The sequence below is a fragment of the Camelina sativa genome, chromosome 11, assembly GCF_000633955.1.
Source record: "Camelina sativa cultivar DH55 chromosome 11, Cs, whole genome shotgun sequence".
NCBI lineage: Eukaryota > Viridiplantae > Streptophyta > Magnoliopsida > Brassicales > Brassicaceae > Camelina > Camelina sativa.
In genome coordinates, this window is record NC_025695.1 from 49,396,435 (window position 1) to 49,411,033 (window position 14,599).

The 14,599-nt window shown below is 36.1% G+C and overlaps 2 protein-coding genes and 1 pseudogene across 7 annotated transcripts in view; 1 reads left to right on the forward strand and 2 right to left on the reverse strand.

Moving 5' to 3' along the window:
- Positions 1-774, reverse strand: part of LOC104727375 (protein DA1-related 6-like) — a 4,243-nt gene extending 3,469 nt beyond the window's left edge. The window contains exons 1-2 of one of the 6 annotated variants that reach the window (XM_010446465.2): positions 556-774; positions 199-257 (exon numbers count right to left, since the gene is read on the reverse strand). The gene's annotated coding sequence lies outside the window, so the exon portion shown is untranslated. Of the gene's footprint in view, positions 1-198; positions 461-555 lie in introns of those variants that run through there. The other 5 variants (XM_010446466.2, XM_019231525.1, XM_019231523.1 and 2 more) reach the window with 5 other exon arrangements.
- On the reverse strand, positions 1,960-5,191 carry LOC104727377 (annotated as a pseudogene).
- Positions 10,645-14,599, forward strand: LOC104727378. Its single transcript, XM_010446469.2, has 10 exons — positions 10,645-11,201; positions 11,498-11,582; positions 11,994-12,065; positions 12,155-12,280; positions 12,380-13,185; positions 13,305-13,404; positions 13,494-13,553; positions 13,644-13,730; positions 13,825-13,950; positions 14,043-14,599. The coding sequence occupies exons 1-10, from the start codon at positions 11,125-11,127 to the stop codon at positions 14,343-14,345; spliced, it is 1,842 nt and encodes a 613-aa protein (XP_010444771.1). The 5' UTR covers positions 10,645-11,124; the 3' UTR covers positions 14,346-14,599.

Genomic DNA, 14,599 nt, shown 5'->3' on the forward strand with positions numbered 1-14,599 from the left:
AAAAAAAAAAAAAAAAAAAAAAACTAGGGTTAAGAAAGTTTTGAGAGCATAACTAGGAAACATATTAGCGATCATCTCGGCGAATTAGGACATCGACATTAGTAGATACACAGAACAAGAAAGATACAACAACAACAACAACCTGATAACACAGCTTAGCTATCCGAAACAACAACTAAAAACGGAACGTGATCTAACCTGAGAGGAGATAGATATCCGAAAGAACAAGAGTTCCCAAGAGCACGACGGCACTTGAGCTGAAAGTGAAATGCAGAGACTATATATATAAGGATAATGATAAAAGTAGAGTTTTTTACATGGAGGGGTTTTTTTTGGTTTTTTCTAAAAATTCCCAATTTTGGTTTTGATGCAGACACGGTTCTCTGAATGATACATTTAATGATTGGACGAAGCTTTTACCAAAGGGATATTCTTTTTTCAAGCCGTCGATTTTATTAACTAACGATTCGACCAAATTGCAAATCGGTTTTTGAAGTAATTATTACTATTAGTAAAAAAAAAAAAAAAATCAAAAAAAAAAAGTCAATACTTTACCCAAAACCCGTCTGTGGTGAGACGAATCAGCAGAGGCCATGGCTTTTGGGTTTCGTTGCAGCCCAAAGCGGTTTCCGTTTCTTTTCCCCGTGCGGAAAGTTCGCGACATCTTCCGAGAGAGTTTCCAGAAGTTTCCACAGACCATATTGAGAGAGCGAGCTACTGTGTGTGTGTATGTGTGTTTGTTGTTGAATTGGTCGTTGCTTGAGACCAAAAAAAAAAAAAGAAAGAAGTAGTAGGCGTGAAGAAGAAAGAGAAGAAGAAAACACACACCTACCTTTTGGCTTTTGTGGTCCCAATCTAAACGACCAGCTGTTTTTGCAATACGTGCCGTGCGCACATTGTTCAGTGGTATTTAAGTAATTCGATAAATTTTTCGAGACGACTTTTTTTTCCCTCCTTACTGAAACGCCACCGTTTTAAGTTTAACCATCAATAAGCTTTTTTTTGTTTGAATTGAATGTAAAATTAATTCAAACCAAAAAAGACTGTTTTTACAATGGCTGTGAACTGGTTCTTGAATAATGCTGAGCTAAAAGTTGAAAAGAGAAAAAAAAAATTTAATTACAGAATGTCTTGAGTGTCAAAAGCCGACTAGGGTCTTGTGGCAAACCAGAGGAGAAATCTCCTCGGGTGCGGATGGATATGAAACGGTTGCGAACGGACTTGTCAATGCGTCTGACCAGCTGAGCAGACGGAATAGGGGTTTCACCGTGGCATCGTTTATTACGTTCTTGCCATATGTGATAAACAGTCGATTGAAAACAATACCTGAAAGTGAATCGGCGGGATGTGCTGAGGCGATTGGTATGAAGCAGAGTGAGGATAGAGGTCCACTGAGAAGTGAAGTCGGCACCAAGAAATGCGGCCACAAGAGCTGACCAAACCGATCCGGTATAGGGACACGTGAAAAACAAATGATTCCGGGATTCATCGGAGCCACAGAAGACACAGGCAGTGTTAACGACAGTGTTCCAGCGTCGAACACGATCACCAGTGGAGAGTCGATCACGAATGGCTAACCAGACTATAAAGGAGTACTTTGGCGTGGAGTTCTTAAACCAGACACCTTTGTGCCAATCGACCGTCGGATACGTTATGCGGATGAGTTCGGTTGTATCCCTAGTTTTAAAAAATAAATTAAATAATTATGCTACATAGAAGATTTAATTTTATGAAAAAGGGTTAATCTTGGTGAAAAATGGCTATAGGACTAATGAAAAATTAAGATAACGAGAATGTGAATTTTTTGTGAATCATATTTTTCCGATATTGTTTTAAATAGAGAGAAAAAAAAAAAAAAAAGAAGCAATGTCTAGTGTTGGCATAATTGGACTATGATTTTGGCATACTATAATAACGTCCTGAATATAGAATGTCATCATTGGGTATTGGGTAGTCATATCTGTTTTTTCTGTTTCTTTGCCAGATATCTGGTTTTCTGCTTAAGTCTTTAAATAGACACAACTAAAAGAAAAAGAAAGACATATAAGTGTACTTTTGACCCCAAAATAAAAGACTAGAAAAGAAGATGTAAGTGTGTACTTTGATGTGTCTTGTAGACTTGTAGTTGTGCTTTTGTATATATATGCAGGTATATAAAAGGGTCTGTTTACATGTGTTTCCTAAATGGCTGCTTCAAAGATTTGAGTCTGGTTTCGTCCACTGTGGAATACTTTTCAGGATTTTATGGAGGCTCGAGTCTGAGACCATCTGGTTAACTTTCTTGAATCCAAGACCATATACCGGTGAATCGTCTGTTTCTATCTGATCCTTGCAAAACTCCACCAGTTTCTTCTCGTAATCAGATTGAGCACCTTTCTTTGATGCACTAGCAGCTGGCGTGTGGGACGAAGACGAAGAAGCTGCAGAAGCGGTGGAGTATGTCTGTGACTCCAACCACATATGGCCTAGCACTTGGCATATTCCTTCTTCTAACTCTAACTTAGGATTCCTATAACCTGTGATCATTTCCCAAAAACAAAATAAAAATACTTAAATTTGAGAGGTTTCTCAATGTCTCTTGACGAATAAAAAGTAGATTCTTGACCACTAAGTACCGTTGAGTCTTAGCCAAGCATGCATCATCTCATGAGCCAAGATATATCCAGTTAGTAACCTGTGTATGAAGAGAAATATGATTTAGTCTGTACGTGCTAGAGTACTTAGAAGTATGAGATGAGCCTTAAGAAAGAGATCATAGTACCTAGGAAGTCCATAAAGGATAAGAATTGCAGTGACCTCACATCCACCAATAACCCTTTGAGGTTCTGTAACCATGCCTACTAGCTCGTTGCTCGGCCCCATGATTGGCCTTTTTAAGACCTGCATATGTGGAGCAGAGCAAAGTTAAAGTCATGAACTTAATCTAGTTTTAGTCTGAAGTAAGTGTTACCCAATCTAAGCTCTTACACTATCAACGGTCTGCTCTTCAGACAGACAAATACCTCTGGTTACAACCCCATGCTGATTGTCCTGCTTGTTTTGAAACTCACAAAACATATGAGCGAAAGAGAGATAGAGAGAGATAATGAAGTTTCAGTTTAGGAGATGTACTCACAATCTTTTCTTGCGCCTCCGCTTTATTTAGCGCTTCTTTCTCCACCAAAAGAAGAGGAAACTCTTTCTCAACCTTCATATTTAAGCTTTCGAAGAATTCACGGATTTCAAAGTGCAAAGGTTGGCATTCATAAGTATCCATAACAGCGCATTCCAAACATTTTACGCAGCCAACGATTGTCAGCAAGCATTACATACTTCGTCCCCCAGGGCTGCCAAAGAAAGGAAAAAAAACCATGAGAAAGCTTTACTGTTATCTTTCTTCTTCCGAAATGGCGGTTGATTCTTTATCTCAATCTCATTAGCCAAACTTCATTTTGTTAAGTTCAACTAAGCCCACCTCTAATCTCTCACAACTGCAACACTTGGGAGTTCCATCAACTTCATGAGAAGGGCAGTATTTTTCCTTCCAGAACGAATGTTCATTATACTTTATACCTTCCACGGTTGAAGGAATCTGAATACAGTTACATTAACATCCATCATCGCCAGGAAAAGTACAACAGATAGTCGTATACTGCTGTTATAAGATACTAATTTTTTAAACTTTCAACTCATAAACCCCAATGATAAGTTACCTTCTTTTTGCAGACATAGCAGTTTGGGTGACGACGCTCCTTGTAGCAGGTTATATGACACCTCCCTTTTGTGTTTGAAAACTAAAAAGAAGTAGTCAGGAATTAGATGTTGCATCAGAAATTGTAATGAGCAACTAAATTAGTACTATATGGTTTCAAACCTCGTGCATAGGGACTGGATTGTCGCAATAAAGACAACAAAAACATTCAGGATGCCAATTAACACCCAAGGCATTAACAGATCTTTTTCCATATTCAATCGCAGAATTGCAACCATCACATATGCTACAAGTGAAATAATCTTAACCATGTCAGGACATTTCTGACTTGTTATAAAGCAGAAACCGCCAAATCAACAGGCAAATGCAAATGCAAATGCTTACCTATGAGGACGGTTAACGTTAAGATCTATTTGGCCCTTAACCTTGCAACTCTCCTGCGTATCTTCGTTCAGCGGAGGTATTGGGGTAATGTTTTTATTTTCTTCGAGTCGAGGTCGAGGAGGAGGCTCCACCATGTATAGACTCCGCTGAAGAAGTAGAGCATGTTGTTCATCATTCTCCACAAGACCATCTTCAAATTGCTTTCTTTTGCCTTTCTCCTTCAAACTCTCCTCAACAATCTTAGAAAGCAGCTGATCTTCTTCGTCAACCAAAGATTTATCAAGCTCGGTTTCTTCCTTGTACTGCAAACCACGCGCTATCTGATCATCCTGCTCTCGCTGACCAGAAGTTTCTTGCGGGTTATAGCCATCTTGAATGGCCCATTCAATTTGATCAGCTTCTGATTTTCTCTCACGTAAGATGACATCTTCATACAATGAAATATCAGTAACAATAGTTGTTTCTGCTTCAAAACGATCCTGCAAGTTCAGCTAGTTAAGCAATCTGCATATCAAAGGAAGGAACCAAGAAAGATAGCCAAATAAACTAAACTACCTCAGAGGGATCATGTTTAGTGGAAGGTTTAAAGCAGGACAGACACCACCACATCCTCTGAAACCAACTTCTTCACCGATCTTCCCAACCCTTTATATCATAAACAAAGAAATATATAACGCAAAGTATCAAGATAACAACAAAAATACACTAAACATATGTCGTGTAAACTTCATCTAAACCTTAGAAATTTTACAGCACCAAACAGGAGCATCAAATTTAGAATTCCCCAAATTTGAGGCCGACCTGTGGTAAATAAATTCGCTATGAAAATTCAAAATTTGAAGCTTTGCAGTTGGAATTATGAGAAGTTCTCGACTTTCATAACAAACGACGCGGAGAGATATACAGAAAGGATCAAGTGAAATTAATACTAACCCAAATCCGTGGTGTGAATGAATACGCTGATAACTCAAAAGGTTCGAAGGCCATGGCTTTTTTGGGTTTCGTTGCTGCACAAAACTCTTTCCTTTTTTTATTCAGTTGCGAGACTTGTCCAGAATTTCCCACAACTGGACTCTGGGAGTGACCAATTGTAGAAAGATTGAGAAGAAAAAAAGACTAACCAAACCGCGTAGGCACATGGAGAAGAAAGAAGACACACACAAAAAAACAAAACACACTTGTGGGCCAGCTGATTCTGCCACGTGGGAGTAAACACGTTTCTCAGTGGGTATAAACAAAATGGGCCTAGGCCCATAACCCATTATCAAATGTGAACCGACAACCTTGACGTATGGCTCTCTCTTGATTAAAAGTAATAAAAATTTAAAACCACATTTACACCACCACGTGTATCAAACATTTCCAAATTTGTTTTAAAAAAAAAAACAATAAAATTAAAACAAATATCCTGCGCTTGCTGTACCAACAACTAATACATACAAAGTCGTATCAACACAGTGACTAATTCAATCTTCAAAAGGACAGTTTACTTTTTCAGCAGGCCACGACATATAAAGCCTCAGTCAGACGTACTTGAGGATCATCGACAAACAAAAAAAATGATGATCAAAGATACTCAAAACGCAAACAGAGTCGAGAAGAGTACAAACGACGACGTACCTTTTCAATCTCCAGGAGATTACGTTAGATTCATAAGTCCCGATGTTTACAGATCCAACAGACAGAAGTATCTCAGAAGCTACACGTTCAAAAGCTACGAGGACGCACAATTCTTGTCGGCCAAAAAACAGAGGAAGTGGTTCAAGAACAAGAAGGCGATGAACATGAAGATGAAGAAGACGAGTGAGTCACTTGGAAACTCGCTCAAGTCTTGTCTCAAGCTCTTGTTCTCTTGCTTCCATGTCTGAGATTCGTATATTTATGTGTACGATCATTTCCTTTTTCTTCTAATCGCAATTTCAATCTCTATCTTTACTATGTCTTCTTTGGAATAATTTCGAACTCCTTGTATAAGTATAAGAATACAAATCTCACGTTCATATTTTGCATTCGATCAAATGTTTATTTTCTCTTTTTTGATTGCATAGACTTTTGAGAATTGACAGAAGGGACGTAGCTGTTCTGTTTTCGTTGGCGTGAAAAACCAGTAAAATGTGTTTATGAGTCCAACGAGAAAGCTATGAATATTTGTCTATCATAATTTTAGTTAATTGTGTGAGCCGGCACAGTCGAATTCTCAGAAACGTTCTTTAAAAATATGAGTCTTTAATTTATATTATTAAAATGTATTTTAAATATCGAGTGGAGAGATCGAGTGGAGAATTTTGTTGTCCGCTATATCTTCCAAGCCACAGTATATGCTCTATGGCGTGAGCGAAACAGAAGATGTCATGGAGAACCTATCACCACTGCGGAGCAGTTGATCAAATCTATTGACAGACAAGTGAGGGACCAGACTCTCTCAAAAGCCAAGAGTGGTGATCGACGTTACAATGCTGCTCTACAGTTTTGGCTAGCATCTCGATATTAATTCCATACAATCTAAGCCTGTAGTCCGCAATTTATTTGGTTTTCTCTGTTAACCCACATGTTGCACTAGTTGTACAAACGTTATTTTTTCTTTGAATCAAATTTAACATTTTATTTAAAAAAAAATGTATTTTAAATATCAGAGAGTTGACTCGTGTTTAATCTATATAACATACACACATTGCTATTGAATATTACGAATAAACAGAGATTAATATTCTAATCAGTTTTTTATATTAAGATTATAAAAATTCAAGTAAAAAGGACAGAAAGAGACGTGTAGTGTACTGGTTAAGTTGGTCCGTCGCGATCAATGAGTAGATAAATCGTACCGACAGTGATGCTTAGGTTGTTGAGTTTTTTTTTTTTTTTTTTTTTTTTTTTTTTTTTTTTTTTTTTTTTTTTTTTTTTTTTTTTTTTTTTTCAACTAGGTTATTGAGTTTTTGTTAGGAAACTATGGATGAAATCATGAAACTAACAAAACGATATTATTTTTAACAAAAAAAAAAAGAACAACGATATTATGTGCAACAAGCCAGAAACAATTCAAAGTAAGGTAAATGAGACCATAAATTATACGTGATTTTTTTTTCCTTTCAAAGTGTTACATAACAAAACTAGAGATCGAACTTCCGAAGACTAATCTACAGTACCAAAAAAAACTCAACGAATGAGTAATATAAGAGTCTCACTATAAATACGATTCTAATTAAGATACTAGGACTTGAGCCCCCAAATCATATCTCCACCACATAAACCTTAAACGAGTCAATAAACACTTTCAACAAATTTTGTTCGAACCTTTGAGCGTATATTGTCGTAAGAAAACTAATATTACAAAAAGGTTTGACCATTAAAGTAAAGATTCACATAACTGATCTCTGAAATATTGGGTGTTGCCGAATCAAATCACCCGATCGTAATGAAAAAATATTGCATACAAAGATAAAAATAAAACTCAGATCGTATTTCATATTTCTCGAGCACTTGATTCTCAAACATGTACACATGTATATATCCCTTTATATTTTATTTTTCTGATCACAGTTATAATCGTCCATGATCGTACGTTCCGTTTAGCGGTTTAGTGTTGAGTACAAGTGTACAACACAAGTATTTGAGTATTTTGGGTTCAGTAACTGGGCTTAATATTGAAATTGGGCCCGAATTTTGAAAACTGGATTATCTCATTGGAGTTTGTTTTCCACAGTCCCACATCGGTAACTCTGGATTCGCTCGCTCTCACATGAGGGATATAAAAGCAGTACGGGAGCAATCGTTCAAATCATACCTTTCTCGGCCTTTTGGCTAAGATCAAGTGTAGTATCTGTTCTTATCAGTTTAATATCTGATATGTGGGCCATTGGGCTCACACGATATTAACTCTATTTTTTATGGGGGAGAGTCTGCCACGTCAGCTTGCTGACTGGACTCTCGCGTGTCGCCTTCGTCTTGCACTACTGCGAAGGCCTGGCATACCTCACCAAACACGAGTCTACAAAATTTTCAACTCAAACTGACTTATCTTAACCAGTAAGCGATTACCAAACACAATAGAAAGAGTTTTGTCTAAAATAACCAGTTAGTTGTCATTGGATTTCTGACAATGGATCATAAAAAAAGACCCAAAAAGCCTAGCAACAAAGGCCCAAGCACCAATCTCATTTTGTTTCGGATTAGTCCACAAATGTAACTATATATATCAATCCGATTTAAGTTTTAAAAGAAGAGAGGTTTCTTGAATATAGCTAAGACAAAATATCTCGGATAATGTGAATATATGTCCGACGTTATTCAGAAATCGAGGCGATAGTGATAAGCTCTAAAAAGAAGGTATATGTTAGTTTACCATTACCAATAATACTCTAATTTGTTTTTTTACCATACAACACTCCCACTGTCTCTTAAACTCACCAAACATAACAATCACAAATATTCATATACATGCAACCCAATATACTAATAAAAATAATAGATTTCAAAACTACAATCGGATCGGATTCGTCACGTTGTGTGTGTGTGTGTGTTTTCTTCCTATAACGACTAGTTGGAAACATGACGACAATATAGAGAGAAGACCTGGATTGTCCCACAACCTTTTTTTCTGCATTGATCTTCGGAGGAACACACTAAGAAAAAAGAAAAAAAACTTTTCATGCTTTCACATTTTAAATTTTATAATGACACTTTAATTTTTCTTGTGTGGATTCTTTGACAAACGGAAGTCCACTTCTCACACACAAACAAATTCTCCGGACATCGCATTTGTCAATTTTTCTCATATCTCTCTCTCTCCAAAAAAACATAAGAGAGAGAAGACATAGACAAGTCACAAGAACCCAAAAGCTTAAATCATCTTTCCAAAAATTTGATGTTCTCTTTTTTAACTTTCATTTCTTTTAAGGTCAGTTTTTTTTTTTTTACTATTCTGTCCTCTTCCATCTTGTTTATCTGTTAGGCCATCATTAATGGGAGAACACCAAAGGTGTTCTAAGCCCAAAAAAATTATAAAAATAATAAATAGTGGCTTAGAACACTTTTTTTAGTTCTTAATGTAGAACTGATTTAAGCCCAGTTCTTATTTGACGTGGCTTCATGTGATTGGACGAGATTTTTTGGAAAAAAAGAAAATATTTCTTTTATATAAGTATGCAATTTAAATGTTAATTTATAAGTTTTTATAATTGTAATATGTTTAAGAATATTATATTAATTTATAAGTATACAATTGCTTTTATATAAGTAAGCAATTTAAATGTTATTTTATAAGTTTTTATAATTTGTAAAATGTTTATGAATATTATTTCACTATATCTTTATTCTAAGAACACCATAATTAGTTCTCCCATTTTTTTTACCTATGATCTTAACAACTGATCTAACATTATTTTCACTATATATTTAATCTAAAAACACAAAAAAAGTTCTCCCATTAATGATGCCCTTAAGCGAATTACATTTGGAATTTTATCACACTTTATTTTCTTCTTTCTTTTGCCTAGCTATGCTGCCCCATTTTACAAATCCTTTTTGATACTGTGTTGGAATCATTCGACGATGTCCTTGGTTTCGGGTGGATTTTATTTAATGTTATAGCGGTGACTTTTGTTTGGCTTTTCAGAAACGAGAATATGGGTTCACGGGTTTATTATTGCATACTAGTATTATGTGTTCGTTGAATATATTCTCAGTGTAGTGTACGTACCTACCATCACCTCCTCTGTTATGGCTGCTGCGTGGTAATTTTTTTAAAAAATCTACTCAACCAAATTTAGTAGAAAATAATTTGTGATTCAACAGAAATTTGGTAAAAGAGATTATGAATAAATTAATTAAGATAGGAATATATTGTCGTGCTTATGGGCCATGTGATTCAAGAATTGTGGAGGAGGAGTTAGAGGGACGGTCAACAACTCTGACTTGCTTGCCAACAATGAAGAAATCTATCAACCCCATCAAAATTATTTAGTTATTATTCCTCATTATCATCTATATATCTTTGGTTGTTAAAATAACACTCATGAAAGTATTTTTTTTTAACTAACTCATCAAAGTATTGAATCTGAATATTAGCTAATCTATTAAAATAAGGTTGTATCAAGAAACAGAAATGGGGTACATATTATTTTAAGGGAAATTCTCAAAAATAGCACAAAATAAGTTTTTTTTTCAAATTTAACACAACATCTCTAAAATTCTAAAAATAACACCAATGAATAAATTAAATCCCAAATTCAAAATACTAAACCCTACCTCTCAAAACTATATCCTATATGTGAAATGAGAACCCAAACCTAAAAAACAAAATTCTAAAAATTAATTTAAAATATTTTAATGTGTTAAATAATGTTATTTTTAGAAATTTATAGAATATGTGTTAAGTTTGGAAAAAAAATTGTTTTAGTGTTATTTTAGAGTATTTAACTTATTTTAATATAAGATAAATAACTAGTTTGGTCACCATCCATAAGCACCACAGTAACTTTTATTTTCAACGCAAAAAAAAACACTGTTGTCTATTTTTGATTTACCATCTATGTAGAATTGATAGCTCTCTCTCTCTCTCTTTATTTTGGCCGATTTGGTTGAGAATTAGACGACGACTCGTGGGGTCGTGTACACACACACATTGGTGACTAGTCTTTTGACACGAGTCGCCTCTCTTCTTCTCACTACCATTGTTTCCATGAAACATGAAGCTAAAGCTAAAAACTTTTCTTCAATTCAATTGAAAACCCACCACGCTTCTTTTGTCCATTTTTAATGTTGATACTAAAAAGCTTCCTTCTTTATTACTATTTGCTAAAAAAGAGATAAGAGAAGATTCGCAAAGTTAATAGTTTCCGTTGGCCTCTTTCTCTCACAGTCGCAGGTGAAGAAGAAGAAGATTCACTTGCCTTTTCTTCAAAAAGTCCCCAACTTTTTCCCTTTAAAGTTGAAGCTTTTTTGTTATGGGTTTCTAGCCGAACCTCTGCTACGATCTCTTGAAGCATTTATTATTGTAACTCTTTTGGCTAAGGAGAAAAAGTCAGCTCCTTTGTGGTAATCCTGAGACATACATGGGATTTGGAGTAGGTGGTGGAGGTGGTAGAATGTTGGATTTAAGGATGGTCCAACATCACAAGCGTTCAAAGAGGTAAGCTGTCTACTCTCTATTGTTCGTTATTATAACAACTACTTTTATTGTAATTTTGTAGATTTCTCTAAATGTGTCACTGTTTGCTATTAATGGAAATCCTTTGCTGGGTTGGGTTAAGGCAGAAACTGGGAATTTAAAAAGAGTTATATGGTTGCAAAATCACTCAGATCTTCTCTTGTTCGTTGTTATAGACAATGCTAGTGGTAGTGGTAGTGGGTGAAGATTCATTTAACGTTTCAAATTTTGTTTGGATTTATAAGATTGATTCTTTGGCAAATGCTCTTTTTGCACAGTGCCAGCTTTCCAGAAAAGAAGAGAGGTGAGGGAGATAAAACCACCTCAAACAGTTCTCATGAAGCCTCTCAACGAATCAAGCTGGTGAGTAGGATCATCTCTTTTTTGCTTTTTTTTTTACTTGTTAAAGTTGAGATAAAGTGTATTGGTATTTGTTAAAGAACAGCCTAAGACGCTGAGACATCATTCTTGCTCTTCTTGGATTTATCTTTCTGTTTCTTTGACTAATAAGTATCTTTTTTTCCCCCCCCAAGCTGCTTTTTTCTTTTGCATCTTTTTTGTGAAAAGCCTTTACACATATGTTTCGCTATACTTCTTTGTATCTTTCTTATTTGTCTTTCCCTATATTACTTTTATATGAATTTCCTTTATTCTGGTATCAAATTTGTGAGAAACTAATCTCTCTTATAAGTGGAAAGTGAGTCCAAAGCTGTTTCTATTTCTTATGAAACCTCTTCTGTGAATCGTTTATGGGTTTTGTCTGACTTGGTTTAGGACATGGGTCGTTCAAATGAATCCAAGCATAATCAATATCATTCAAACACCGAAACTTCATTGAAGCAAGAGGTAATGTTTACGTTTCTTTTCTTACTTGGTCCTTCTGTTCAATTAGTTAGTTAGTTTCAGTTACCTTATTCCTATGATTGGAATCACAGATTAGTCAGTTGGAGACTAGATTACAAGATCAGTTTATGGTTCGTTGTGCCTTAGAGAAGGCGTTAGGTTATCGAACAGCCTCTTCTTACATATTGAGTGAAACAAATGACATTCCCATGCCTAAGGTCAGTAGTTACTTACATTTCCCAAAACTGTTTATGTTTTTATAGAAATGAGCTTTGTACGTTATAAAGATGCGTTCTTGGTTTTTCTTTTCTCTTCAGCCAGCTACTGATTTAATCAAAGACATTGCTGTTCTGGAGATGGAGGTCATACATTTGGAACAGTATCTTCTTTCATTGTATAGAAAAGCCTTTGAGCAGCAAATCACTTATGTATCACCAAATTCAGAGAACAAGAAGCCAAAATCTCCTCCTGCAGCAACCCCTAGAAGGCGTCTAGACTTTTGTGAAGATGATGATACCCCCTCAAATACAGAGCAGCCTACTAATGCTCTGCTTGGTGATAAAGATCAATCACAGGAAACCAAGATTCCTGCGGCTGACCGAGACCATATGGACCCCAGTTTTCGTCGTAGCCACTCCCAACGTTCGGCATTTGAGGGTAGAAAAGCTTCTCCAGAAGATTCTTGGGGTAAAACCATCCGCTCTTGTCACTCCCAACCGTTGTATGTGCAGAATGGAGAAAATCTAATCAGTCTAGCTGAACATCTCGGCACCCGAATCTCGGATCATGTTCCAGAGACACCCAACAAGTTATCTGAAGGAATGGTCAAGTGTATGTCAGAAATATACTGCAAGCTTGCAGAGCCGCCTTCTGTACTACATCGTGGGCTTTCATCTCCAAACTCATCTTTATCATCGAGTGCATTTTCGCCCTCTGACCAATACGATACATCGAGCCCTGGATTTGGAAACAGCTCCTCTTTTGATGTTCGGTTAGATAACTCTTTCCATGTAGAAGGAGAAAAGGACTTTAGTGGACCTTACAGCAGCATTGTTGAAGTGCTTTGCATTTACAGAGACGCCAAAAAGGCCAGTGAGGTTGAAGATCTTCTGCAGGACTTCAAGTGAGTCACTTTGAGATTTGCTTAGAGACATTTAAGTTGTTACATATAGGCTAGAATTTGATTGGAAGTGAATTGGGATCTATTGATGCATAATCTTGAAAATGTTTAAACTTTTGCAGATCGCTCATCAGTAGATTGGAGGAAGTAGATCCAAGGAAGTTAAAACATGAAGAGAAGCTAGCGTTCTGGATAAATGTGCACAATGCACTTGTGATGCATGTAAAGTCCTTTCTTTCAAGAACCAATCTCATTTTCTCAACGTCTAGATATTTGGTTTCTTATCGAATTTACATTCAAATCTCTTTTAGGCCTTTTTAGCTTATGGGATTCCACAGAACAATGTGAAGAGAGTCCTACTGCTGCTCAAGGTAACAAACATCTCTTGGAAGGAGAATAAACACAGTTGAACTATCATTTTCTAGATTCTGAAATTATCTGTGGTTTTGCATTTGTTCCAGGCTGCATATAACGTTGGTGGACACGCAGTTAGTGCTGAAGCGATAAAAAGTACGATTCTTGGATGCAAAATGTCTCATCCTGGACAGGTACACCAGAGAAATTATGAAACTTTGAAACTACTCTCTTCAAAGCACAAAAGCTTAAGAAGTAAACATTTCGTTCTTTTCATATCTCTTTTAGTGGCTTAGACTACTATTTGCTTCGAGGAAATTCAAAGCAGGAGATGAAAGATTAGCTTACGCAATCAAACATCCCGAGCCTCTCCTACATTTTGCACTTACTTCAGGCAGCCACTTCGATCCAGCGGTACTTACCTTTGATATGTGAAACACTTAAAAAAATCATCTGATGCTATAAAAAAAAAAACTGAAGTCTCTGCTTATTTGTTTCAAAAACAGGTTCGTGTATATACACCGAAAAGAATCCAGCAAGAGCTCGAAACGTCGAAAGAAGAGTACATAAGAATGAACTTAAGCATACGAAAGCAGAGAATCCTATTGCCAAAGCTGGTGGAGACGTTTGCAAAAGACTCCGGTTTATGTCCTGCGGGTTTGACAGAGATGGTTAACCGGAGTATACCGGAGTCTTCAAGAAAGTGTCTAAAGAGATGTCAATCTGGTAGTAAATCACGCAAACCAATTGATTGGATCCCTCACAGCTTTACATTTAGATATGTTATTCTTAGAGAAGCTGCCAAATGAAATCATTCCCAGTGTAAATATATTTATAAGATATAAATGCCCACTCCCACTATCTGATTATGATAATGTTGTTTCTGTCTCTCTGATATGGAAGTAGAGCGATGATTGGATCTTGTCTCCTCACAGTTACTTGGCATTTTCAATTATTATTAATATTGTAATTCACATCTTAACATCATCAGTCAGATCATAGCACATTATTCGATTTTTATATAATTCCAAAAACTGAAACTGGCAAAAAAAAAAAAAAAAAA